Source organism: Phoenix dactylifera, chromosome 1 (assembly GCF_009389715.1).
Source record: "Phoenix dactylifera cultivar Barhee BC4 chromosome 1, palm_55x_up_171113_PBpolish2nd_filt_p, whole genome shotgun sequence".
Classification (NCBI taxonomy): domain Eukaryota; kingdom Viridiplantae; phylum Streptophyta; class Magnoliopsida; order Arecales; family Arecaceae; genus Phoenix; species Phoenix dactylifera.
Genome location: NC_052392.1, coordinates 23,049,267 through 23,077,083, shown reverse-complemented (window position 1 = coordinate 23,077,083; position 27,817 = coordinate 23,049,267). Strand labels below are relative to the sequence as shown.

The window sequence follows — 27,817 nt, the reverse complement described above, 5'->3', positions numbered from 1 at the left end:
ATGTTGATTATTGGCCGTGATACTAACAAAATTGATAGGTTGAAGAAAGACTTAAGCAAGTCATTTGCCATGAAAGATATGGGGCCCGTAAAGCAAATGCTTGGCATGAGAATTTCTCGTGATAGAAAGATCAAGAAGCTTTGGCTATCACAAGAAAAGTATATTGAAAGGATGCTCGAGCGGTTTAATATGGAAAAGGCTAAACCGATTTCCTCTCCACTTGCAAATCATTTCAAACTCACAAACAAGCAATGTCCTACAAATGAAAGGGAGAAAGAGGAGATGCAAAATGTACCCTATGCTTCAGCAGTAGGAAGTTTGATGTATGCCATGGTGTGTACAAGACCAGACATAGCATATGCAGTTGGTGTTGTGAGCAGATTTCTCTCGAATCCTGGCAAAGAACATTGGGCTGCAGTCAAATGGATACTTAGATACCTTAGAGGTACTTCCAAACCTTGCTTATGCTTTGGAAATGGAAAAACTATGCTAGAAGGATTCACAGATGCAGATATGGCTGGTGATATTGATACTCGAAAGTCTACATCGGGATACATGATGACTTTTGCAGGGGGAGCTGTTTCATGGCAGTCCAAATTGCAGAAATGTGTTGCTTTGTCCACTACAGAGGCCGAATATATTGCGGTGACAGAGGCATGTAAGGAAATGTTGTGGATGAAAAGATTCCTCCAAGAATTGGGCTTGAAACAAGAAAAGTATACTCTCTTTTGTGATAATCAGAGTGCCATTCATCTTAGCAAGAATCCCAGCTTTCATTCAAGGTCGAAGCACATTGATGTGAGGTATCATTGGATTCGGGATGTGTTGGAAGAAAAGCTTTTGCATCTAGAGAAAATCCATACCGATGAGAATGGGTCGGATATGATGACTAAAATTTTGCTTAAGAAGAAGCATGATATTTGTATGCTTAAGGCAAGCTTGGTGGAGCCTCTCACATAAGATGGGAGGGGGAGAATTGTTGGCCGAGTCCCACCTTATGTGAGGTGGGACCCAGCAATTTAAATAAAAAAAAGAAAAAAAAAGGAAACAAAAAGAGGGAAAAGAGGGGTTAGGGTTAATTATTCTATTAGAGGGTGGATGAGAAGAAAAAAAAGTGGGTAGCCGTCTTGGGAGAAGTGCTTGTGGAATCCATCTCAAGGAGGAGGTGAAGATCTTATTCAAGGCATTTCAAGAGGAAGAAGAACCTTGTGCAAACCTACACTCGGTGAGATTGTTCTCATTTTATTATTGGAGCCTAAACTCTTTTTCATATAAACTCTTTGTTTGTGATCCAAGGAAGAGATCCTTGATGTATGTGATCCTCTAGCTTAGCCTAGAGAAGATACTTTGTAAGCCCATTATTGTTGATAGTGGAGGTTTGTGGTGGACTTAGGTCCGGTGGTTTTTTCCCCTCATATTGGAGGTTTTTCCACCTAAAAATTCTTGTCTCTTTCTTGTGGTTTGTTTTTTTGGTGGTTCTTACATTGATTAATTATTGTGGTATTCTCATTCTACTCACACAAAGATAGGAAACTTTTCATCTAGTGAAGGGGTCTTTCCTAACACTTTACACTTTAAGACTTCTTAATTCATATTTTGAGTCTCACCTTTGACCGGACTGCAACTTTTAATACCTGCTGTCGGGGACTTTAACATCCATCTCAAGTTTCAAATTTTCTTTAGTTTTAAGTCCCTAGCAATTGTATATAATTATATCCCAATATATACACAGTTATAGATAACTCTGCGCACGCATGTACAAGTGTATACAGGGATAGTATAACTGTATGCATGGGCAATATAATTGTATACAAGAGTTATTATTTGTGTGTGCAATATAAATGCAGGCATGTGTAAATCTCATATAAATATGTGTAGGACTAAAAATTAAATACTAATGGTAGCGTGTTCAAGTTCAGTCAAAACAAGGAAGGGGTGCTTGGTTCCTCTTAATATTAAGCGATGCGATTAGTTGAAAGAGAGAAACATTTGAACTAATCTCAGCAGATGGGATGAAACTTAAACAAAATTAGCTAGAAGTTCTAGTTTGAACTACATTTTGGTCCTTGAATTACATACTGCACATATGACGCCGTAGAGCAACATTTGAACTAGCCTTGGTAAGCGGCATTTCGAGACTAGCTCAAACAAGGCTCTTGAGTTTTTGTTTGGAACATAGCTCTCTGTGTTCCCTCGGTGGAGCTCCATGCCTTTCTCTACAAGGATAAATGGCCTTGCGAGTGATGAAGGGGTGGCAATTTATACTACCTGTTGGGGGAAAAACCCCAAGTCATACATCCACGGAGGCGCTCAGCCAAAGAGCGCCGACCGGAAAGCTGCTCGGTCAGAGAGTGCCGACCAGAGAGCTGCTCGGCCGAAAAGCGCCAGCCGGAAAGTTGCTCGGCCAAAGAGTGCCGAACGGAGAGCTGCTCGGCCAAAGATCGCCGACCAGAAAGCTTCTCGGCCAAAGGATGCCGACCAGGAAGGCGCTCGACTAGAAGGCGCCGACCAGAGTGCGCGCCAAGAGGTGCCCAACCAAAATAAGCTGCTCGGTTAGAAAGTGCCGACCAAAGACAGCGCCGAGGCGCTCTGCTAGAAGGTGCTCGCCTAAAGGGCGCCGACCAGGAGTACTCAAAGCAGCCCCGCCACAGGGCGCCCCATTGGGCGATCAGCTCGGCTCGGCACCCTTGCCGAGCCGATGCCTTAACCAAATGTTCAACCTCCGCCTAAAGTCCAAGGGACTTGACAACTCCTACGGCTTGCGACCTGCCACTATCTCCAAGCCATCAAGGCATAAGATCTCCTCAGGCGTTCGGCACGACCTGCCATTAATGCATGAGACTCCCTCAAGTCTCCGATGCACTCAGGCATTTAATGAACACGGCCCAAGACGATCTCCGGATCACTGAACCATCAGAACGTATGGCTCTCCCTGACCGCCGGTTCATTCGGTAATAAATGCACTTACCATCCACGGACCCCAGGCCCACCGCAGCCGGCGGTTCAACCACTCCAACAGGTCCGATCGACCGTGACAACTCCCTGATTCCGGTCTGATCCGGTCCCGTTCTCCATTACGCCATTAATGGGCCACATGGTGCCCAATTATTACAAAACAGGACAAACCTCCTGTCACCTCCCAGGTAACAAAAATCCTCCTATAAAAGGAAACCTGGAGGGAAAAGGGAGAGAGGACCAAAAACCAGAGAAAAAACCCGGAGCTGGAGAGAACCCTCCTAGACCGGGGAAAAAAGGAAGAAAACAGCACAGACACAATTGAACACGAGATTCTCTTTGTCTTCTCCACATACTCTCTCCCCTACTCTCTCCACATACTTGCCCCCTCTGACTTAGGCATCGGAGAGCCGGCGCCGGGGAGCCCGGCCACCGGTTTTCTTTGCAGGACTTGCACACCCCCCCGCAGCGGAGGACGCAGCCAGCCGGCGCACCGCCGTCCGCCCCCTGCAGCAGCGGAGCTCCTCCTTCCCCGGCTTCACGGTGGCCCCCGGGTCCAATTTCCAGCAACAGTTGGCGCTAGAGGAAGGGTCCGAGTTCGCTACCATGAAGCTAAGAAGCAAAGGGGCTTCCAACGCCTCTCGACGTCCTCCACCAAGCCCAGAATGTTCCGTTCGGAACTCACCACCCCCGGTTGAGCCAGCACCTCAAGTTCAACCGGAACAATTTGATGCCCTGGTGCTGCAAGTGCAGGCGTTGGCTACCGCCGTCCAAAGCTTGCAACCCAGGGGCATCCCAGCAGCACCGCCTCCCCCGGCTCCAGTTCAACCGGAGCCCCCTACAAGCGGGCTTCCTCTTCGAGGTCAGGACTCTCAAGTCCAGGCCTCCCCCTGGAGAGAGCGCCCAGCCAGAGGCCACGGAGGTTGGCCACAGCCTTCAGAAGCTGAGTCGGTTCCAGGGCAACCTGCGCTCGAATGAACCGCTGCAGCGATTCTCCAGAACGATGAACTCGACCGGAAGGTCGAGAGGCTGGAACGTTAAATCCAGGCACTCCACGGGAGGAAGTCAGGACGTAACGGCGACTTCGAGTTCAATACGAAGTCGCCCTTCTCCCAGGAGATTGAAGATGAACCGGTTCCCCTCCGGTTCAAGATGCCCCAGGTGGAGCCTTACAACGGCAAGGCAGATCCCTTTGACCACCTGGAGAGTTACCGGGTCTTAATGGCCCTACAAGGAGCCTCGGAAGCCATGATGTGCAAGGCTTTCCCGGCGACACTCCGAGGACCAGCCCGGCTTTGGTTTACCGGTCTCAAGCCGAGTACTGTCTCTTCCTTTGAGCAGCTCGGCAGACAATTTGCTGGCAACTTTGCCGCCAGCCAGCCCCAGCGGCGGACATCTGACTCCCTCCTTGACATCAAACAAAAGGAGGGAGAATCCTTCAAGGAGTACTTGGACCGGTTCACCGCCGCAACATGGGAAGTCCGGGAGCTTGACCAGTCAATCGCCATGTCAGCGCTGAAGACTGGAGCCCGGTCCTACAGATTCCTCTTCTCGATTGAGAAGAATTTCCCAGCGGACCTTACAGAAATGTTCGCTCGAGCCCGGAAGTATGCCAAGGCTGAGGAAGCCGTGGCCGTCAGGCGGGGCGGGACCGAGCAGAACCCCAAGAAGAGGCGCCGTGAGGAACGCAGCCGACCCAGAAGCCCGTCTCCACGACGAGCTAAGAATCCGCCCCGCCCGAAAAGTCCACCCCGGTTGAGAGGACCGCCGCAGCAGAGGTCACTCCGCCCGAGGTTCCCACTGCAGGTCCGTGCACCTGAAGGGAGGTATGAAGAGTATACTCCCCTCAATGCTCCTCGGGCTGAAATCCTCATGGAGATTGAGAGTCGGGATTGCATCCGGCTCCCCCCTCCAAAACCAGACACCAGAATCCGGCGTGATCTCCGGAAGTATTGCCGTTTTCACCGGGATCACGGCCATGATACCGAGGATTGTTATCAGCTCCGAAATGAGATCGAAGCACTCATTCGCCGAGGGGTGCTCGATCGGTTTGTACAAGGCCGGCGTGAAGGGAAGAAGCCAGCCGAAGGAGCAGCACAGCCTGAAGGTTCTAATGCCAACAGGCCCATCGCCGGCGTCATCAACACTATCCGAGGAGGGACCTCGGCTGGGGAGGCCTCAGGGGAAGGAGCCTCCTCGAAGCGCCCACGCACCTCTGAAGCCATCTCCTTCTCAGATGACGATCTAGAGGGAGTCGAAACTCCCCATGATGATGCCATGGTCATCTCCATGATCATAAATAAATTTGATGTAAAACGCATCCTGGTTGATAATGGAAGCTCGGCGAATGTTTTGTATTTTGATGCTTATTGTAAAATGGGGATGACAAAAGAACAGCTACGGAGGATGAATGCTCCGCTAGTTGGATTCACTGGGGATTCAGTCCCAGTAGAGGGCGAGATCGACCTTCTGGTCACAGCCGGGCTCGCCCCTCGTGAAAGTACCGTGGGTATGAGCTTCCTTGTGATACGCCTGCCCTCGGTTTACAACGCCATCCTTGGAAGGCCAGGACTCAAAGCCCTCCGAGCAGCGGTCTCAACTCACCACCTGCTGATGCGATTTCCCACCAGCCAGGGAGTCGGTGAAGTCCGAGGGGACCAAATGGTGGCAAGGCGATGCTACCTAGCGACCCACGAGGCAAGACGACCAGCCGAGGTGCCCGCCCCAACGACTGAACAGCCCTCAACTGAAGTTATGGAGGCACGGGTCAACCCCCAGAAAGAGCGGGTAGAGCCTGGTGAGTTGTTAATTCAAGTTCCCTTACGAGAGAACTTTCCCGAGCTAACCGTGCAGATCGGCTCTGGCCTTGGCGAAAACGAGAGGAGTCGCCTCGTCGACTTCCTACGGGACAATATGGATGTCTTCGCCTGGTCGCCTGTAGATATGCCGGGGATAGACCCGGAGGTCGTGGTCCACCGACTTCAGGTGAAGCCGACCTGCAAGCCCGTGCGGCAAAAGAAGCGAGGCGCCGCCCCTGAACGACAACGAGCAGCAGCCGAGGAGGTCGGCAAGCTCCTTGAAGCCGGTTTCATCCGGGAGATATCCTACCCGGAATGGCTCGCCAATGTGGTCCTCGTCAAAAAAGCTAGCGGAAAGTGGCGTATGTGCGTGGACTACACCGACCTGAATAAAGCCTGCCCGAAGGACAGCTTTCCACTTCCCAGCATTGACCAGCTCGTGGACTCCACCTCGGGTCACGAGCTGCTGGCATTCATGGACGCCTTTTCCGGATATAACCAGATCCGCATGGCGCCAGAAGACGAGGAAAAGACAGCCTTCATCACCGACGGGGGAACCTACTGCTACAAAGTGATGCCATTCGGTCTAAAAAATGCCGGGGCGACTTATCAAAGGCTGGTCAGCCGGATCTTCAAAGACCAAATAGGCCAAAACATGGAGGTCTACGTGGATGATATGCTGGTGAAAAGCAAGGCGGCGCAAGACCACATAGCCGACCTCAATGAAGCATTCTCCACACTCCGAAAGTACCAGATGAAGCTCAACCCAGCTAAATGTGCATTCGGGGTCACCTCCGGCAAATTTCTCGGCTTCATCATTACACAACGAGGAATCGAGGCCAATCCAGAGAAGATCCGAGCCCTCCAAAGGATGACGCCTCCCAGGACGGTCAAGGAGGTACAGCGGCTCACGGGCCGAGGGGCAGCCCTCGGGAGGTTTATCTCCCGCTCAGCCGAGCGCTGCCTTCCATTCTTTGCATCCCTCAAGATGCCGAAGAACTTTTTGTGGTCGGACGAGTGCCAGCAATCTTTTGAAGAGCTCAAGCACTTGCTGGCTTCCCCTCCCCTACTCACGAAGCCTCAACAGGGTGAGCTCATCTACTTGTATTTAGCTGTCTCCCCTGTAGCAGTAAGCTCGGTCCTGGTCCGAGAGGAGGGGAAACATCAGAAACCGGTGTATTACACCAGCCGGGTCTTAAGGGATGCTGAGACCCGATACTCCAAGCTTGAGAAGACCGCCTACGCTTTGGTCATCTCAGCTCGGAGGCTCCGACCCTACTTCCAAGCTCACACAGTGGCTGTGCTGACTGATCAGCCGATCAAGCAGATCCTGCAGAGATCAGATCGTGCGGGTCGGATCACTAAATGGGCCATTGAGCTCGGAGAATTCGACATTGAGTACCGGCCCAGACCGGCGATCAAAGCACAAGCACTCGCAGACTTCATAGCCGAGTGCACCATACCAGATGAGGTCGAGCCTGAACCTGAGCCACCGTTGGAACAGACCCCAAGTTTGACATGGACTCTACATGTCGATGGCTCTTCAAACTCGGGGGGTAGTGGAGCAGGATTTATTCTCACCAACCCGGAGGGGGTGGTCGCCGAGCAGGCCCTGCGCCTCGAGTTTCCTGCTTCCAATAATATGGCGGAGTATGAAGCGCTCGTCGCCGGGCTTAAGCTAGCCAAAGAGCTAGGAGTGACGGACTTGAAGGCCTTCAGTGATTCTCAGCTCGTCGTCAACCAAATTGTGGGCGACTTCGAAGCTAGAGACCCGACCATGCAGAAGTATCTCCAGAAGGTACGGGATCTCGCCTCGACCTTGGACTCTTTCCACATTCAACATATTGCCAGGTCGGAGAATCTCAGGGCCGACCAGCTATCAAAGCTGGCGTCCTCTCGCATGAGCGAGCTTCCCAAAGAGGCAGTCCTGGAATATCTCCAAAAGCCCAGCACAGACGAGCCCGAGCAGACCCTCTGCACCGAGCTCGAGCCAAGCTGGATGGATGAACTCATCAACTATCTGCAAGACGAAACCCTCCCTGCTGATGTACGAGAGGCTCGCCGAATCAAGCGCCTCGCCACCCGATACATACTATACGAGGAAAAGCTCTATCGGAAATCCTTCACCTCTCCCCTTCTCAGATGCCTTCGCCCAACGGAAGCTAATTATGCCCTGCGCGAAGTCCACGAAGGAATTTGTGGAAATCATCTGGGAGGACGAGCCTTGGCCCATAAAATTCTGCGCCAAGGATATTATTGGCCGACACTCCAGAAGGATGCTATGGATTTCGTCCAAAGATGCGACCGGTGCCAAAGGAACGCCAATGTTCAGCGCCGGCCCTCGGCTCCTTTGACTTCCATCAGCTCCCCTTGGCCTTTTGCCCAGTGGGGAATTGACATCCTCGGGCCATTTCCTCTGGCCACCGGGCAAAGGAAGTTCCTGGTCGTCTCCATCGACTACTTCACCAAGTGGGTGGAAGCTGAGCCCCTCGCCCGGATCACCGAGCAGAAGATGTAGGATTTCGTTTGGAAATCCATCATTTGCAGATTTGGGCTCCCCCGCATCCTTATCTGACAACGGTCGCCAGTTCGACAACATCCATTTCAGAGAGTTCTGCTCCGAGCTTGGCATTGACCACCGCTTCACCTCGGTCGCGCATCCTCAGACGAACGGAGAAACCGAGGTAACAAATCGTACTATTTTGCAGGGTCTCAAAACCAGGCTCGACAAATCCAAAGGACAATGGGTCGAAGACCTATACAATGTCCTGTGGGCTTACCGGACTACGTTCCGCGTCCCCACCGGCGAGACTCCCTTCAACCTGACATATGGGACGGAGGCCGTCATTCCACTAGAGATTGGGCTCCCCTCTCCAAGAGTCGAGCACCACGATGCTAGCTCCAACTCTTCGCAGCTCAGAGGCAACCTCGACCTGATCGAGGAAACCAGGGAGGTCGCCCGAGTGCGTATGGCGAGGTACCAACAAAAGACAGCTCAGTACTACAACGCCAGGGTCAAAGTCAAATCTTTCAGACCAGGGGATCTTGTCCTAAGAAGAGCTGAAACCTCCCGACCAACTGAGCGAGGGAAGCTGGCCCCGAATTGGGAGGGACCATACCGAGTCACGCGCATTCGCCGACCCGGAACTTATCAATTGGAGTCTCTAAATGGGACTCCCATTCCGCGGAGCTGGAGCTCTGAAAATCTCCGCGTGTACCACCAGTAGAACCCTAAGGGGTCCCTCATTATTCAACCATTAAATTCCATTCTATGAATTTCACTCTATGAATTTCATTTCACGATAAACTGATGGTTTGCGGACTTATTCCGAGCTCACCAATTTTCTTGATTATCCCATGGCATCAGGTTTATTCTTCTTCCCTAACCACGGTTGGGATGCCCTGATACCTCGGGATGATGGAGTACCTGCGTGGACTCCCTGAAGATGTCCATGAGTTTATGGTGCGCTCTCCATCAGCGAGCTCGGCTCGTTCTCCTACCCTGGCCACGGTCAGGATGCCCCGAGACGTCAGGACGCCCCGGTTACCAGGAAGCTCGAGGCGTCGAGACATGAGTAGCGGTCCTCTCTGACCGGACGAGCTCGGCTCGTGCTCCATCGACTATTGAGTAGCGGTCCTCTCTGACCGGACGAGCTCGGCTCGTGCTCCATCGACTATTGAGTAGCGGTCCTCTCTGACCGGACGAGCTCGGCTCGTGCTCCATCGATTATTGAGTAGCGGTCCTCTCTGACCGGACGAGCTCGGTTCGTGCTCCAACGGCTATGAGTTAGCGGTCCTCTCTGACCGGACGAGCTCGGCTCGTGCTCCTACCCTGACCACGGTCAGGATGCCCCGAGACGTCGGGATGCCCCAACTATAGGGATGCTCGAGACATCGAGATGAGTTAGCGGTCCTCTCTGACCGGACGAGCTCGGCTCGTGCTCCATCGGCTTCAGCCAACGAGTCCGACATTACCTATTATTGGATTTCTCTGCCGACGTCCTCGAAGAACGGAGTCCGAGCAGAGAAGCGTCTTCAGTCGCCTCGGCGCAAGGACGCATACGGTACAAGGTACCCATTTATTTAATGTTTTTACATTACCCATTATTGGACTTCTCTGCCGACGTCCTTGAAGAACGGAGTCCGAGCAGAGAAGCGTCTTCAGTCGCCTCGGCGCAAGGACGCATACGGTACAAGGTACCCATTTATTTAATGTTTTTACATTACCCATTATTGGATTTCTCTGCCGACGTCCTTGAAGAACGGAGTCCGAGCAGAGAAGCGTCTTCAGTCGCCTCGGCGCAAGGACGCATACGGTACAAGATACCCATTTATTTAATATTTTTACATTACCCATTATTGGATTTCTCTGCCGACGTCCTTGAAGAACGGAGTCCGAGCAGAGAAGCGTCTTCAGTCGCCTCGGCGCAAGGACGCATACGGTACAAGGTACCCATTTATTTAATGTTTTTACATTACCCATTATTGGACTTCTCTGCCGACGTCCTCGAAGAACGGAGTCCGAGCAGAAAAGCGTCTTCAGTCGCCTCGGCGCAAGGACGCATACGGTACAAGGTACCCATTTATTTAATGTTTTTACATTACCCATTATTGGATTTCTCTGCCGACGTCCTTGAAGAACGGAGTCCGAGCAGAGAAGCGTCTTCAGTCGCCTCGGCGCAAGGACGCATACGGTACAAGGTACCCATTTATTTAATGTTTTTACATTACCCATTATTGGATTTCTCTGCCGACGTCCTCGAAGAACGGAGTCCGAGCAGAGAAGCGTCTTCAGTCGCCTCGGCGCAAGGACGCATACGGTACAAGGTACCCATTTATTTAATGTTTTTACATTACCCATTATTGGACTTCTCTGCCAACGTCCTCGAAGAACGGAGTCCGAGCAGAGAAGCGTCTTCAGTCGCCTCGGCGCAAGGACGCATACGGTACAAGGTACTCATTTATTTAATGTTTTTACATTACCCATTATTGGATTTCTCTGCCGACGTCTTTGAAGAACGGAGTCCGAGCAGAGAAGCGTCTTCAGTCGCCTCGGCGCAAGGACGCATACGGTACAAGGTACCCATTTATTTAATGTTTTTACATTACCCATTATTGGATTTCTCTGCCGACGTCCTCGAAGAACGGAGTCCGAGCAGAGAAGCGTCTTCAGTCGCCTCGGCGCAAGGACGCATACGGTACAAGGTACCCATTTATTTAATATTTTTACATTACCCATTATTGGATCTCTCTGCCGACGTCCTCGAAGAACGGAGTCCGAGCAGAGAAGCGTCTTCAGTCGCCTCGGCGCAAGGACGCATACGGTACAATGTACCCATTTATTTAATGTTTTTACATTACCCATTATTGGATGCTCATGACACCGACACATTGTTGCAAGTCCGGTGAATCCCCGTCAAGGGCTGACGGGTATGCAGTCTATTTGTAAGAAAAGAATCCGGTTCGCCCCGGCAACCCGAGGCTCGGATTCGAAATTCGCCGCATTAAGAAGTCCCAAGTCCTAACGACCGCCCTAGGGCTTAGTCGAATTCTGGACTAGGCTCGGAAAAACGTTCCGAGCCCAAACCCTTGGTATAAGCACAAGCGTTGCTACACCATTAGTCGAAGAACCGAGCAATGGAGCTCGGCAAGCCAAACTCTAACTCAAAACCCTGTGGCGGGAAAAGCTCAGGCCCTAGAGCCCATATCCTCGGAACCTAAAACAGATCCGAGCAGAGAAACTTAAACTACAATAGACAAGTTTCCACACAAATGAATATTCATTTCAAAAAGCCTGGAGGCCTAGTACAAGAGCTCGGACCCGGCCTTAACAAAGTATAGAGGCCGCTCCGGCTTACAAAAAAGAAAAAGAAGATAGGAAAAAGGGGAAAACTACACCAAGGGCTCAGGCCCGGCGACTTCAGGAACAGTTGGCTTTTCTGCGGCCGAGGCCCCCACGGTGGCTTTGGGAGCTGCCTCGGTGACCTCGAGAGCGATCTCGCCTTCTTCAGCTTGACCCTCCTGGTCGGTCCCACCAGAGGTTGGAATCTCTACCTCCGCCTCCGCTTCTGGGTTTTCGACCCCAGCGCCTGGTTGAAGCAGGCTAAGGTCGAAATCTGGGAGAAGTCGCCGCAACTGATTGCGGAAGTCCTTGAAGCCCTGGATGAGACCATTGACGCCTTCCTCTTCCATCAAGTCGCGAAACTCTTCCGATTCGCGGAAGAGCTTGACGGCGTCCTGGGCCTGCTCCCGGGCCTCCTTCTCTCGAGCCTCGTGGTAGGCGGCCTTCCGCTCCAAAATCTTTATTTCTCTTTCGCGATCCGCGAGCAGAGATTGCACGTCAAGTAGACGGATCTCGAGATCTCGGACCTTTATTCGAGCCTCCCCCACCTCCTGCTCGCGTATAGCGAGCGACGATTCGGCCTCCGTCCGGCGGGCCTCCGCGGCGCGCACTTCAGACATAGTCAAAGAGTGCGCGCCCTTCTCCTCTTCAAGTTCGGCGACCAGAGTCCGAACCTCGTCTTCGGCCGCCCCTAGCTTCGCTTGAAGCACTTTCTGCTCGGCCTCAGACGCGAGGAACTTTGTTTCGGCCTCCTCGCGCCCCCTTTGCTGCCTTCGGGCCCGGTCCCGATAGTCCTGGATGATGTGAATCATCGTCTCGGTCTCGTGGAGGCGCTGCAAGAGGGACATGTAAGAAACAGTTTTAAGCCGAAACACAAATTTGCACAGAGATAAAAGCTGACTTACTCGGATGGAAGAGCAAATAGCAGAGTCCATGAACTCGCCGTAGTTCATGGACCGAATTTTGGCCTGGTCGGCCGGGAGCAGCGCGACCCGAAGAACTTCGCGCGCCACTTGTGCATTATCGAGGGCCGAGTCGCCCTCGAAAACAGCCCATCCAGGAGCGTAAGGCACCCGCTCCTGAGGACCCGAAGAACCCGCCAGGCCGGCCTCAGCTGGCCTGGGTGCGGCCGACCCCGTTGCTTCTTGGCTATTCCCCGGCTCAGAGCTGGGGAATTGGGGTCGAGTAGACGGCTGACCGGACCGCTGCGTGGTAGAGGTGGGGCGTGCGAGCGCCAGATCTGTTGAGGTCCTCCCTCCCTGGTCGGAATTTGGAGCTTCCCGCCGACCAGTGACTTGCGAAATCGGCACCGGACATGGAAGTGCCATCGTGGCTCCGCCAGAGCCCACGCCCTCTCCCCGACCAGCCTCAGGGCGCACGGGGCGAGAAGCGCGCGCCTCAACTGTTGTGGTCGTCGAGGTCTTCGCCGAGGTCTTTGCTTTCTTCCTCGGCTCGGTCGGTTCTCCTGAGAGTTCGGCCGCCCTCTTCTGGAAGCGGGCGTAAAGGACTTCGCTCTTGGTCACCATTTTTGCGATGTCTGCAAAGATAAGCAAAATTAGAACATTAGAACAATAAGGAAATAAGAAGTTGCTGTAACTATCCTTACCCTGAGGACGTGCCGAGCTCAAGCCCACGTTCACCAGGGCGTCCTCGCTAATGAGGCCGTTCAGCAAAATCCCGTCCCCAAGGCTGCGGATGGTATCGAAGATCTCCTGCTCACGCGGAGAAAGCTGGGGGAGCCTGTTGATGGATTTAAGTTGGGCCGGCCTCCACCTGGGGTCAAACCCCCAGGACCGTTCAGAACCCAGGAAGAAGAATTTCTCCTTCCAACCATGAATGGATGAGGGGGCACCATGAAAAAGTGGCCAACCCACCCGGAGGGCGATGTAGAGCCACTCCCCGTCTCCCGGGTTCGACTTGAAAATAAAAAGTCGCCGGAAGACGTTGACAGAGGTAGGAATCCCCTGTAGTAAACACAGTGACAGGAAACCCATCACTGCCCTCCAAGCGTTTGGAGTGAGTTGCGCCGGAACCAACTGGCATACCGCCAGCAACTCATTCACAAAGCCGTGAAGAGGAAATCGGAGGCCGGCCCAGAGTGACTCCGAGTGCACTCCAATCCAGCCTACCGGAGGATCGGTTACCCGATCCCTTCGCCTGGCGGGTTCCAAACGGAACCCGTGAAGAGGGAAAAACCACTCTTCGGTCATCTCGACCTCCAGGACACTCATGGTGGACACTACTTCACTAGGCAAAGAACCCATTGCAAGAGAGGGAAGTCAAAAAGAAGGGGGACCTGGGGAAGATGCCGGAGAAAAAGGACTTCGGTCTGAGGAAGACTGGAAGAATAGAAAGCTGGAAGCAGAAAGCAATAGAAAGAGGACAGGGGGCCGGGGGAGAGTTTATATAGACCTCCCCAACGGCCCGGATCAGCGAAGAAAACGCTGCGTCCCGGTTAGATGATAACGCGTGTCGGTCTAAAAGACAGAACGACGCATTTAATTAGGGCTAGCGCTTCGAACATCGAAGCGCCCCATCGGATCGTGCGGAAAGGCGTCCGCAATCGAAGATCGTGCGGCCCCATCATGAGCCCACGACGCGAGGACGCTTCGCAAAAAGTGTCCCAATAATGAGGCTTTTCGGGAAGGAAAAGACGCCGCCTATTAAAGGCACCTCGAAGCTTCCGATAATTCAAAACGCGCAGTAAATCGAAATTTTCGGAATTCGTAATGACCCAACTAAAGCTACTTCCCGCGCTCCAGCTGGTAGCCAACTGGAACTCGGAAGTCGGGGGGTAGTGTTGGGGGAAAAACCCCAAGTCATACATCCACGGAGGCGCTCAGCCAAAGAGCGCCGACCGGAAAGCTGCTCGGTCAGAGAGTGCCGACCAGAGAGCTGCTCGGCCGAAAAGCGCCAGCCGGAAAGTTGCTCGGCCAAAGAGTGCCGAACGGAGAGCTGCTCGGCCAAAGATCGCCGACCAGAAAGCTGCTCGGCCAAAGGATGCCGACCAGGAAGGCGCTCGACTAGAAGGCACCGACCAGAGTGCGCGCCAAGAGGTGCCCAACCAAAATAAGCTGCTCGGTTAGAAAGTGCCGACCAAAGACAGCGCCGAGGCGCTCTGCTAGAAGGTGCTCGCCTAAAGGGCGCCGACCAGGAGTACTCAAAGCAGCCCCGCCACAGGGCGCCCCATTGGGCGATCAGCTCGGCTCGGCACCCTTGCCGAGCCGATGCCTTAACCAAATGTTCAACCTCCGCCTAAAGTCCAAGGGACTTGACAACTCCTACGGCTTGCGACCTGCCACTATCTCCAAGCCATCAAGGCATAAGATCTCCTCAGGCGTTCGGCACGACCTGCCATTAATGCATGAGACTCCCTCAAGTCTCCGATGCACTCAGGCATTTAATGAACACGGCCCAAGACGATCTCCGGATCACTGAACCATCAGAACGTATGGCTCTCCCTGACCGCCGGTTCATTCGGTAATAAATGCACTTACCATCCACGGACCCCAGGCCCACCGCAGCCGGCGGTTCAACCACTCCAACAGGTCCGATCGACCGTGACAACTCCCTGATTCTGGTCTGATCCGGTCCCGTTCTCGATTACGCCATTAATGGGCCACATGGTGCCCAATTATTACAAAACAGGACAAACCTCCTGTCACCTCCCAGGTAACAAAAATCCTCCTATAAAAGGAAACTTGGAGGGAAAAGGGAGAGAGGACCAAAAACCAGAGAAAAAACCCGGAGCTGGAGAGAACCCTCCTAGACCGGGGAAAAAAGGAAGAAAACAGCACAGACACAATTGAACACGAGATTCTCTTTGTCTTCTCCACATACTCTCTCCCCTGCTCTCTCCACATACTTGCCCCCTCTGACTTAGGCATCGGAGGGCCGGCGCCGGGGAGCCCGGCCACCGGTTTTCTTTGCAGGACTTGCACACCCCCCCGCAGCGGAGGACGCAGCCAGCCGGCGCACCGCCGTCCGCCCCCTGCAGCAGCGGAGCTCCTCCTTCCCCGGCTTCACGGTGGCCCCCGGGTCCAATTTCCAGCAACACTACCCAGTTGGATACTTGATCCTATATGATTCTAATAAGGCAGATTTTATTGACCCATTTAGAGCCGGAGAGACATGGATGCATATAAAAAACCAAACCTGCAGTGGTTTGGGAGCGAAGGTGGCTAATGACACAGCCATTTGATTTTCTTAGTTCAAGGTATTTTTTGATTTTATAAATAATAATACTTTATTTGTTGTTTGTATTATTGTTGAATATTTGGTTTGCTATGGTCTGTATCTTAAAATTTTTGTTAAATTCTAAAATTTAATATTTTATTATTCTATTTATTTGATATATCTCGAAATTTTTTTGCAATTTTACTAGAATCAACCCATCCAGTCTAACTCTACATCGCACAAGATAAGATAGGTCGAAAGATTTAGATGTACCTGTAGGGTGGGTTAAAGGTGGCCCGACTTTTCCGAATGGGTCAAGGACGAGCACATGGTTCTCAGGGCTCGTTTGGTTTGCAAGAATATAAGGAGGGAAAGTGTGGTCAATAGGAAAGTAATGATATGCCTCTTGTTTGATTGGAGTTTTCAAAAGAGAGAGATAGAAAAGTTGTATTCCCATGGAAATATGATTCCCACATTTCATGGAAAAGTCTTTCTCATCAACATGGAAAGGTTACTTTTCCATGAGCCGGGAATCATCTAGTTTTTTATTTTTTTTTAAAAAGCCCTTCAGCATTAAAGAGGCATTAAAGACCTAATTTTTATTAAGAGTATAATAGGAATTATACATAACTTTTTCAGAAAAGTTGATGGTCAACCAAATATAAGTACTCTATAAATCTGTCACTTTCTAATGGTCAACCAAACATACCAAAAGTACTTTTCCAGGCATTCTCTTTCTAAAAATCTGCTTTTCAGGAATCATATTTTTAGAAGAAAAAATGCTTTCCACGAACCAAACGAGCCCTCAATTGTGACTCCCTTGCAATCCTTTGTGACACCTTCTGATTTAAACGCCGTTAGAGCAACACCAATTATTTTTTATGGCATGGAAGTATTTTTTATGGACGATGATAATCCATGGGCTACATGAGCCATTTATTTTTTTGGAACTGATTCGCTTTTCAATTTCAAATTTTCAGGGAATTGTTCAGAAGTTGGTGGTAAAAAAAACAACAGGTCCGTGCGGCAAAAGATGATTTTTAGGGATGATCAATATTTGTAAAAATCTCTGGGTAAAATCCTTTTTGTTCCATACGTGGTAAATGCTGAGGAATGTAAGGTATATTTTGGTGATCTTCTTTTTTGTTACCTGTATGGAGTTGTAATCGATCTGCCAATATGTGACCCTCCAGAGGTGTTATATTGGAGTATAATAAGATCACCAATTCTTTGTTGGTGAAATTGTCCCCTTTTATGCTAAATGCCGAGGACTCCTAACGGTAGCATTTTTACAGGTGGGAAAGATTCCCCGTTTGTCGTTTTCAAGCTCTATGTCATATTACTGAATTTTTACACAATATACAAAAGTTGCTGAATTTTGTAATTTTTCAGTTTCTAATGATTCTTGTTAGTTATGTCTCTCTCGGATGTTTAAACCATGCCAAAACTCTATTAAAAAAAAAAGGTTTTCAACATTGTTGGACTTTGATGAGTTCAATATCCAAAGGTTTAGTGAACTATATGCATGATAAGATTTCCATGTCCAAAATCATGAATTAATAGCTATAATGAAACTTATCTAGATTAAAAATATAATAAACTAACTAAATTTCAATAATCTTATAAGAAAGATATATTTGTATTTATTCCAAGTTAAAGTCTTCGATATATGTTCTAAATCTTTAGTGGTAGCCCTATGCGAATCGGCGTGTGCATTATATCTAGTCCCTATAAAGGAATCAAAGTTTAGCAAATCCTAACCCTAATATTTTAGGCGGTTTTCGGGTTTGGATCTGACTTTGTTTGAACAGAAGTTGGGATTTACACCAACCTACTGAAGTCATTCAAAACTTTTCACTGCACCAAGAAATCCACAAATATCTGAGATCACTCTTAAACAAGAATTTTATAACTAATTATCTTAATGTTAATCACCTAATTTTCGGGGAAAGAGTTCCGAACGTTGTGGGCCGGATGATTTGGCCCACTTCGGTCTCTCGGCTGGGAATATCCAAATACCAAAGCCCAAGTGCCACGATCCAAGAACGGGCGGAGCAAGCGATGCACAGACCGCGGGATCATAGCATAGATCCGACGGCTAGAATCTACTTTTTAAGGAGTTAGGAGTCGGGCCGGAGCAGCACAACTCCTGGGCTACGGATCGTCCTTCGTCCCTCTCCTTCCCGGCCGCGCGCGCGCGAGAGAGATGGAGGTGAAAGCGAGGAGACTGGAGGGCAAGGTGGCGATCGTGACAGCCTCGACCCAGGGGATCGGCTTCGCCATCGCCGAGCGCTTCGGCCTCGAGGGCGCTTCCGTCGTCGTCTCCTCTCGAAAGCAGGTCACTTCTCTCGTCTCCTCTCTTCTTCTTTTTTCGTATAAGTTGTGGCGATTTGTTCCATCTTCGGCTAATTATCTTTCTTATCTATCTGTGGTTCTTGTTGTGGGCTAGCAGAAGAACGTGGATGAGGCGGTCGAGAAACTCCGGTCGAAGGGAATTGAGGTGACCGGGGTCGTCTGCCATGTCTCAAATCCCCGGCAAAGAAAGGACCTCATCGACAAGACCGTTCAGGTGACAGATCCTTTGCTTTTGGTTAATTCGCAAGAAAATGGATCTTTTCCCCTCAAAGTTGTGACCTTTTTGTATAATTGATCTAAAGGTGTGAAGTTTTGTGAGGGTTTATGTTTCTTGGATTGCAAATTAGGGTAATTTTTTATGTTGGGGTATTGGTCATAGTTAATGCTTCGCTTGGTTCTTGCCTATTTGGAGTTGTTAATAGTCATGCTTTTTTACATGGTTCGATCTGCACTCTCATCCAGTGTAGTTGCTGATTATATCGATTTGGGATGGAATATTTGAGTTCAGCATATTAGGAAAGGATTTTTATTGGATTTTGAAGTATTAGTCTTGGAAAACCCATGTCTCCGGCTCAACTCAGATTGTCCAAATTTCTTGAATCATGTGGGCCGACCTAATCAAATGGTTAAGTCGTGATTTTGTTCACATCCTATTTGAAATTTTGAATATATATCTATGTCGTGTATATATATATATATGTATATGTGTATATGTACGTGTATATATATATATGTGTGTGTATATGTATGTGTGTATATATATATGTGTATATGTACGTGTGTGTGTGTATATATATATATGTGTGTGTGTGTGTAAGGAACATCTAAGAGAAATGAGTGCAAAATATTTTGGCCACAAAAGCATGCAAGTCAAGATGTATGGAGTAAATCTTTGACAAGTCAATTGCATCCGGACTGGATAGCAATCAAATCTGCAACAGATCTGTTACTCTGACTTGGCTCTAAAGAAATTGGGGATAACATAAATATTGATTGAAATATTGGGAACTTTGAAACTTAAGCTGGGAAAACAAGCCTAAATTACCTAATAGTTTTGATGAAGGAATAGAATCATCAGTTGATGGTGTAAAATGTTCCTCTTGTATTACTTGAAAAGTTGTTTTAAAAATGATGGTGCAGTTGAGATTCAAGAATAATACAGAGGGAAAGTCAGGATTTCTCGTTCCAGCATGTTGCTTTCGGTTCTACAGTTTTCTGGCCTTGCATATCATTAAATCATTAATTATGGCACCCCTAGTTTTGACAATGTACCCTACTTGTTTCTATCTTTCTCTAAATTTTCTTTAAAGAGAGGCACAAGATTTTGTAAGAACAATGCAGTGCGTTGTTCTAGTACTGAGTGACCCATGAACAAATTGTGATGTTGCCAGGTCATGGAGCTTATTTGAACTTGTGAAAACTGACATTAAGAGCTAAGTAAACTAGTTCAGTGGAAAGTGACTTGTGAAGTGGCAGATTTGACTGAATCATTCAAAATTCTTGCTATTTATGCCCAGATCTGTTTCGCACACTGAGTCAGTCCACTAGGTAGCTGAGTCGAAATGTCTTGATCGAGTAATGGGTCAACTTGATGAGTCAACCTATTATTGTTGTTGACTGCAAGTAGTGCTACCTCTCACTTCAAACTCATGAGGGTCTTGTGCATTGAGCATAGCTTAGCAATCTTATTCATGCATAAGCATGGCATTCTGAAATAATAAGACCAGTATGAATAATATGGATATAGATATCATACAAGATTTATGGAAAATTAACTTACTGTATGAAGTGGTTCCTCCATATTTCATAATGCTGCAGTAAAACTTTCTAGTCTTCTGTGGAGGTATAGGAGGTTTTGGTTGCAGGAACAAACAACTTAAGCTTGGTCCAGATTCTCTCCAATGCAGGACAACTCAGGGACATAGCCTGCTTATGCGTACATGGGCCTAATGCACAAGGAAAAATCCTAGATAGAGAGAAGAGAGAGTAGAGAAGAGTATAGAAAAGAAGATAATAAAGAGAAAGAGAGGTGGGAGTGAGAGGAAGACAAGAGAGGGATCAGAGGAAAGAAACAACTGTCTTTCATGACAACAGAAATATATTACATGATTCAAGGTTGTCCTCCTTAGTTATCCCATACACTATATTTTTAGCCTACCTTGACTTAGATACTTAGAGACCAAAGAAAATAAAGGTAACTTTTAGGCCAAGTTACTTGTGGGCCAAGTATTTTTAAGAACAAGTGATTAAGAAAAGACTAACTTGGTGGCCAAGTAATTTAATATTTAAGTTGCTTAAGTGCCAAGTAACCTACTAATTTTAAAACAAATACAAACTTATTTTATGATGAAATGCGGACTGTTTATAATTTAAGGGCTGCAAATGAATCCATTGGTGCTCCAAGCAATTGGATGAGGGCTCAAATGATCATAAGAGAAATTGTGCCTCACGATCCGAGCCCTTGACTTCATCATTTGCTTCTGCTGTGTGAATCTCGTCCTTGAGATCTTGATGTCCCTTTGACATTTAGTCCACCTTTGAATCTTCAAGACTTGATAATGGAGGCCAACATAAAATTTTCTTATGATTGTATCTTCAGCGGTTTGTTTTGGTGCTCTTGGATCTTCAACCATGAAGATTTTTGATCATTTGATTGATGGTGTGCTTTTATGAATCCATAAAATCAACATGAAATGGATCTTCAAAATGTTGTGATATGATCACAATCCTTGAAAGATTGCCATCCATGTCTTTGTTATTTGAAAATTGCCACTGATTCTTCGATGTTTGCATGCTTCTGAATCGTATTCTTTGGACATGATGTATGTTCAATTGCAAGCTTCTGATGTGAAGGTTCACCATTTACAAGATCGTTGATAGACCTAGCTTCAATAACAACATCCTTGTTCAGTGGATTTTCGATTGCAGGACTTTTTATTGGAGTTGCTTCATGTACTTGGACTTGCACAGCACTACACGAATTTGCTTTGTAGGTCATTGATGATTTAAAGCTAGAGAAGATGACCATGCTTGAAGGCATTGTCTAACATCTAAAGTTGTTGCCACCGCTTGCAACCTGGCAGGCATTAACACCAAAACATTGTGAGAGTTACTAACCTGGTGTAAATTGATACCAAATCATTGCACATAAACCCAGAGTCCTTCCTTATGTTTTGATGAAGAAACTCGAGCTTGAAACATAGTTCACTATTTGATGACATGATGAAAAATATCAGGGAAGAACAAAAATGTAAAGAAAAGAAAGAATATATGCAGGATCTTTTTGCTTTGATACCAAATTGATGTAGGATAACTTAGGGGGATGGCCTGCTTATGCGTGTATGGACTTGACACATGAGAAAACTCACGGATTGAAGAAGAGAGTAGAAAATAGTAGAGAAAGAAGACGAGAGAGGAGGGAATGAGAGGAAGACAACAGAGGATTAAGAGGAAAGAAACAACTTTCTTCCTTAACAACACAAACTCATACAATACATACTTTAGACTATCCTCCTTAGCCATCCCATAACACAATATTTACAGCCTACCTTGACTCAGATGCTAAGGAACCAGATAAATAAAAGATAACTTGGAGCATAAATTATTTGTGGGCCAACTATTTTGATGGACAAGTGATTAAAAAGGACTAACCTGGTGGCCAAGTAAGGGCCATGCAACATAATATAATAATTTTAAAATAAATATAAACTTATTTTATGATGAAATCCAATATTTTTCATAATTCAAGGGCTGCAATTGATTTCATTGATGTTCCAAGTAATTAGAAAATGCTGGAATTATCATACGCCTCAGAATCCAATCCCTTCACTTCATTAGTCTCTTTCTTGTTTTTTGAAGATTGAGAGCTGTGGATTCAAAAACCTTACCCCCAAGATGAACTCTGCTTCAAAATTGTAAATAGAGCTATCCCAAGCCCCAAAATGATGTATTCGTGCATAGACATCATATTCTACTTAAAAAAAGAAACAAAAGGAAACCTAAGAAGTGCTTAGGAAACCTTAGACATCAGCATAGTTTCACGAATGGACAAATAGTTCAGGAGGAGTCATCTTTCCAAACACCAACCAAAAATGAACTCGTCACTTCACAACAGAGCACCTTGGACGACTCCTTCTAAAAATGTGGAGAAAGATTAAAGGTCCGTGCCTTCCATATTTTCCATGTTTTTCACCTCTGTTTTTTGTTCTGCAATCTGCATACACTTAGATCTTTTCAGTTTGCACTTCCAGAAAATCCTGAAATCTATATGTGCTGCATATTTGATATATGTACCAGCACTTCAGGCCTTTGGTGAGTAGGCATTAGGCTTTCTTCTCTCGTCAAGTCTATTTCTGGCTTGATAATGCTGGATCAAATTTCTCATAAATGTTATGGTAATGAAATCTATAATTGTTTTCATTGCAGAAATATGGGCATATAGATATAGTTGTTTCCAATGCTGCTGCTAATCCAACAGCAGATAGCATATTGGATACGAAAGAATCAGTTCTTGATAAACTTTGGGAGATAAATGTGAAGGCTGCAATCCTTCTGTTGCAGGTACGTCACATACTAACAATGTTTTATTTTTAATTCTGCAGTCATTGTTTTAAACTTTTACCTGGATTTGTGTTGCAGGATGCTGTATCACACTTGCGTAAGGGATCATCAGTCATCCTTATATCATCTATTGCAGGATATCATCCACAAGCTGCACTAGCCATGTATGGCGTTACAAAGACAGCTCTTCTGGGACTGACTAAGGTATTTATCTTCTCACATGGGTGTTGCCTCTAGCTAATGTTATACTGCATGTTAGAATGATTATTTAATAAATTCTACAGTTTACTATCCAATTGATGATCACTTCCCATAATAAAAACAAAAGCATATAGTGCTGACCCTATGAAAATAGTGTTATTGGTGAGTACTAAGTTTTTTTAAGTTATCACAAAAAAAATGTTCCTGTTTTCCTATAAAGCAGGTATGTTTGAGGTTCACCTATCATTCAGAAGACAATATTTAGATATTCCATACGTTTAAAGAATGCTTGCTAATGAAGGAGACAAATTCAGCCAGACCATATCGGTTGATTATATCATTTCACTTTTCACTAAATGGTACCTATTGATATCCAATGTGTCTATTATAAGGAGATATTTTACTTTTTTTGTTTTTTCAAACATATTATAGAAGTTCTAGTACATGTATAAGAAGAAAATATTGGTAAATCTGATTGTCATGGGTAAGAGCTGGTAGACCATAGCTGCTATCTCCAATTCTTGCATTGCATTCCAAAGTTAAGTGGCTTTCTGAGAAATTGTACTATCTTTCTTGCTTTGAGATATGTTGGCTTTCCACATGGTAAACCTGTCTGATACATAAAATTCTTTATTCTTTTGATGAGGTTGATATTAGAGTATTATTAGATTTGTCAGATGAAAACTGAAATGGGTTACTGAGGATTTAAAATGGTGGCTAGGTAATGGAAATATTGAGAGAAAGATTAGCACTCAATTTGTATAGATTTCGCTGTAATTTTCCTCTTTAATCGTAAACTTGGTGTGGATGGATTTGCCAGTCTATGCTAAGACTGCTACAATGGTAATATGAATGGAGTCATGCTGGAGGAGCTGTGCACTAGTTACCTGAAGTGAGAGCAGTTGCAGGCGCAGGTGTGGTAAAGAGGATTTTTCGAGCGAGATCAGTTGCAGGCGCAGGTGTGGTGAAGAGGATTTCTTGAAAAGAGTTAAAATAAGAAACACTTAGGAAGTGAGTGTTGGCGTGAGTTTCTTGAGAGTTTCTAAAGTGGTTGCGCCACCATAGAAGTTTCATGCTACTATAACCTGCAAAGATGAGGTAAGATGTGCAGGATTAAGCAAGAGGGACAGGTGTTTTACTGTTAAAAACTTTGCTAGATGAATGTTTTTTTTTCTTAATACTGAATATGGAAGGGTTTTTTCCCCGTAACAACTGAACAATTTTAGCTATTAGCATGGGTAAGTAAAGTGAATATAAAGGTAAATTCTTGACATAATGTTTTTGAGCTTAATGAATAATCTCAAGGAGATGAACTTAATAAAGACAAGAGGTTATTTTAGAGTTGGAAGAAGGGAAAATGTGATATATTTGATAAATTGATGGAGAATAAGGATGTCATGTTCCTTGTTCTTTGCATTCTTAATTATATTTCTGGTAGTTGTGGTTGGAGGTTCTAAATATCAAATGAGATAAAATAAGGTGTTGCTGTGCCCTTATATATTCCTATAACATTCTGCTTTTCCTTGAAAATATCCCATCTTAAGAGATGATTCTTACCAGGTAAGAAGAACGCACCAATAAACTAATTAAATTTTCTTTTTTCTTGCTTGTGGGTCTTTGAGATTTCCGATTTTTAAGGTGTATTCTGGACCTATTGCTACCAAATTTCCAAACCAGGCAATTACAGGATCTAAGTAGACGATATGGCTACCTAGGTTATGGCCTGCAAAGTCTATTAAAAAAGTAAGGAACCACAAGGAGATATTCATGCACTTGTGTGTGAATGGGATAAAGATGATCTTTCCTATGAAAATCAAAGACAGGAGGTTTATTTGATAGCATTCTCCTTGTTTGTCTTTTTTGGGATGTTTGATATCTTCCATACTAATTCCTTATGCATGATCTTTATGCAGTGCTCCATATGTATTATGTATCTTCTATTTTCTTCTAAAACCAACTCCTACACTTTCTTTTTTTCTTTAAATGTAGGAGTGGAAGCAATGCATGATGTCAACAGTTGGGAGTGATGGGGTCTTTATATTGAACTGGTGTTTTTATTCATGAGAGGGTTCTCCTAGTCTCATCCTAAATGATCTACTTAGTTTTTGGCTAGATTTTTCTCTTGTACATGCCTAAGCAGAACTGAAAATGAGCTAACCTCCTTTGAGAGTAAGAAGTCTTAGTAGCAGTGATGTGCATGATATAAAATATATAAAACACCGGTAGCTTGCACCTGTTTGGTAGATTACTAGCTTGGTATTGGTTTTGACTAACTGCAAGGTAACATTTTTATGTCTTGTATGTTTCTTATTTGTTATAGAATTAATTAACCGGTAGGCTCTCTTGCAATAGTAAGCATCTCCTTCATTAAAATGTTTTAACATTATAAATATGCTGAAACATATTTGAATTATGCATTTGTTTGTTAGAAGAGTACAATTACATATTTTCCCTCATGAAAACTATATCTATTATAGTAGATAAGTAGAGCCATATTTGCCTGTAGCTGCTGTCATGTAATCTGCAATTCATTTGATCCCTCATACTTGCTATCAATCTAGTCAAAAATGATGGATGTAGCACTATATAACAGTTTAGCTCATATACACCCTCCTGCAGTATGTGTTAATATTTTTTTATATGTTCACTTCCAGGCCCTTGCAGCTGAGATGAGTCCAGACACCCGTGTTAACTGTGTAGCTCCAGGATTTGTGCCCACGCATTTTGCTGATTTCCTCACAAGAGATGAAACCATTGTAAGTATTCTGAGCATATGTATTTTTCTCTATTTTTAGGTCTTAATGTTATTGCACTGTTTGTCATTTCTGTCCACATATTACAGATGTTTAAAGAAGAAATACATAGATGATAAATGCCTTAGTGCTTTCTAGATGATGGATTAGGAAACCATTATGATCCATTGTCTGCACTAATCTTTTGCAAAAGTCTCATACTTGCAAATAGTGGCTCCACATTTAGTGCAAACCTCTTCTTGAATGTGTTTCAGAGTATATGCACAACTGAGAATGAATGTTAAATAACCCAGTTTTAGCATCAATTTCATTGCGTAGAATCATTAGTCAGTTTCCCAAAAATATTTCTCCTTTTATTGCTGATCTACCATATGCTAAATGAGAAGTATATCTGCAGAGAAAAACACTTGAGGAACAAACTTTGCTTAAGAGGCTGGGGACAACAGAAGACATGGCTGCAGCTGCTGCCTTTCTAGCATCTGATGATGCATCATACATCTCTGGGGAAACCCTCGTGGTTGCTGGAGGGACGCCTTCAAGACTCTAATCCCTCTGAAGCTCCGGCTTTGTTGTGATCAGTTATATTTGCTGTTCTTCAGACTTCTTTTCTTTCCTGAAAAAAAGATAAATCTACGTTCCGTATGTCCCAAAGTCTAGCTAATAAATGTCATTTCACAGGGTTTAAGTAAGTCGCTGTCATAGCCCTCTTCTAGCATATTTTGGACGATTTAATCATTTTAATATCGTCCATTTGTGCCTTGTAGGGTTTTAATTTACTACACACAAGCGATACCATCTTTATAGAGTATTGAGTTGCCTTGGGTTTCTCAAAGAATGCTCCTCTACTCACGGGCTAATGATCACTGCCCATTTCACCTGGGATGTGGTAGTGAGGGATTGGGGCTAAACATGGTTGGTGGGTCAGTGGTGTCAGTCGGGCTCCACCTGCACTCAGCCAATCGGAGACTTCCGCATACCCTGTGAACTGAGTGGCGATCAGCAGTGAGTGATTTATAGCCTTTTCCTTTCTGAAATTCTTTAAGATGGAAGTGTCATTGCATGACAACGGAATTTATGTCCCAATTTTTAAGGGAAACAGCAGAAAATCTAAAACAATTATGTGCAATTATTGCATCAAATTATTAACCCTTCCTGTTTGCCATCTATCATGCTTTTTTTAGATTCAAAGGATCTGAAGTGACTGGCCCAACTGGATTAGGGTTATATCTAATATTCGGAGCTCTTTTCCCATATCAGTCAGCTTGAGAAATTAGATATATTGTGAATGCTGAACGGTTTCACATCCTCATGCAGAATGTGAGGCTCGAGCTATCTTTCACGCCAATATTTTGTGTTTGGTTGGTTTAAAACATGGAGCTGAACTATTAGGCCACTCTTTCTGAGCTAAATCCTCAACCCAGCTACGCTAGCTCCTTGGAGCTCGTTTTTCTTAGCTCATCTATTCCTGTTCCCTTTGGTTGTTCTGAAAGGGTTTTTATTTGGAAGACATGAGCTTTCACAAAGTTAATGTTAAAAAGAAGCTGCCGTAACCATTACCATTCGATGAATACTTTTTGACAAGTGTAATTTGGGACAAAGGTGCCAACTAAAATCAAATTCTTCTTCCACATGTAACGTACCCTGTAACAGGTTGCCTGTTAAGCATCTTTATAATATTCTTTAATCACATGCACTGCGTCCTGCGCCTGATGCCAGGTGTAGGTGGAGACGTCTAAAACCTTTTGCAGTGTTCCATTGGAAGTTATTGGTCTCTTCTCCAGGAAAATAAAAAAGAAGAAAATAATCTGTAAGCCTAAACTTCCTCCGACCATGCCTCATTCTGACTTCGATTTCTATGGATGGTTACAGGTTTGGGGTTGATAATTTTCCTCATCAATTAGAGTATGAACTGATGTAAATTCTGTTCTTTTTAAGAGAGTTATTAATGTGATTAGGCTCTTGCCTTCTCAGCGAAAAAAAAAAAAAATGCAGCACACTCAGCTCTAGTATGTTTAGCATATCTGATGAAATCGTGTTCGAAAGATGTAGCAAACCAATAAATCAAAGATCACAGCCTTCAGTTCTAGGGTGCAGTTGGTAACAAAGGTTTTGTCTGCTTAATCTTGGCCATCAGCTGTCGGAGCAAATGATCACAGCATTAAAGTGGCTAAGAACGG

At 46.1% G+C, this 27,817-nt stretch overlaps 1 protein-coding gene and 1 long non-coding RNA gene across 2 annotated transcripts; one reads left to right on the top strand and one right to left on the bottom strand.

Annotated features, from left to right (window-relative positions):
* Positions 1 to 1,277: 1,277 nt before the first annotated feature.
* On the bottom strand, positions 1,278 to 16,253 carry LOC120111906. The gene is made up of 2 exons (XR_005513317.1): positions 15,656 to 16,253; positions 1,278 to 2,268 (listed from the first exon to the last, which is right to left on the bottom strand). It is a non-coding gene; the product is annotated as an uncharacterized LOC120111906 (long non-coding RNA).
* A 1,649-nt stretch (positions 16,254 to 17,902) lies between these two features.
* Positions 17,903 to 26,355, top strand: LOC103717041 (tropinone reductase-like 3). The gene is made up of 6 exons (XM_008805272.4): positions 17,903 to 18,109; positions 18,224 to 18,340; positions 22,552 to 22,686; positions 22,765 to 22,890; positions 25,542 to 25,643; positions 26,038 to 26,355. The coding sequence occupies exons 1-6, from the start codon at positions 17,978 to 17,980 to the stop codon at positions 26,185 to 26,187; spliced, it is 762 nt and encodes a 253-aa protein (XP_008803494.1). The 5' UTR covers positions 17,903 to 17,977; the 3' UTR covers positions 26,188 to 26,355.
* Positions 26,356 to 27,817: the final 1,462 nt, after the last annotated feature.

Excerpts from the sequence above, each read along its gene's own strand:
- LOC103717041 (XM_008805272.4), top strand. The coding sequence starts at position 17,978 with ATGGAGGTGAAAGCGAGGAGACTGGAGGGCAAGGTGGCGATCGTGACA. Across the intron at positions 22,687-22,764 it reads CTGCAATCCTTCTGTTGCAG|GATGCTGTATCACACTTGCG; the intron begins GTACGTCACATA and ends TTTGTGTTGCAG. Across the intron at positions 25,644-26,037 it reads TCACAAGAGATGAAACCATT|AGAAAAACACTTGAGGAACA; the intron begins GTAAGTATTCTG and ends GTATATCTGCAG.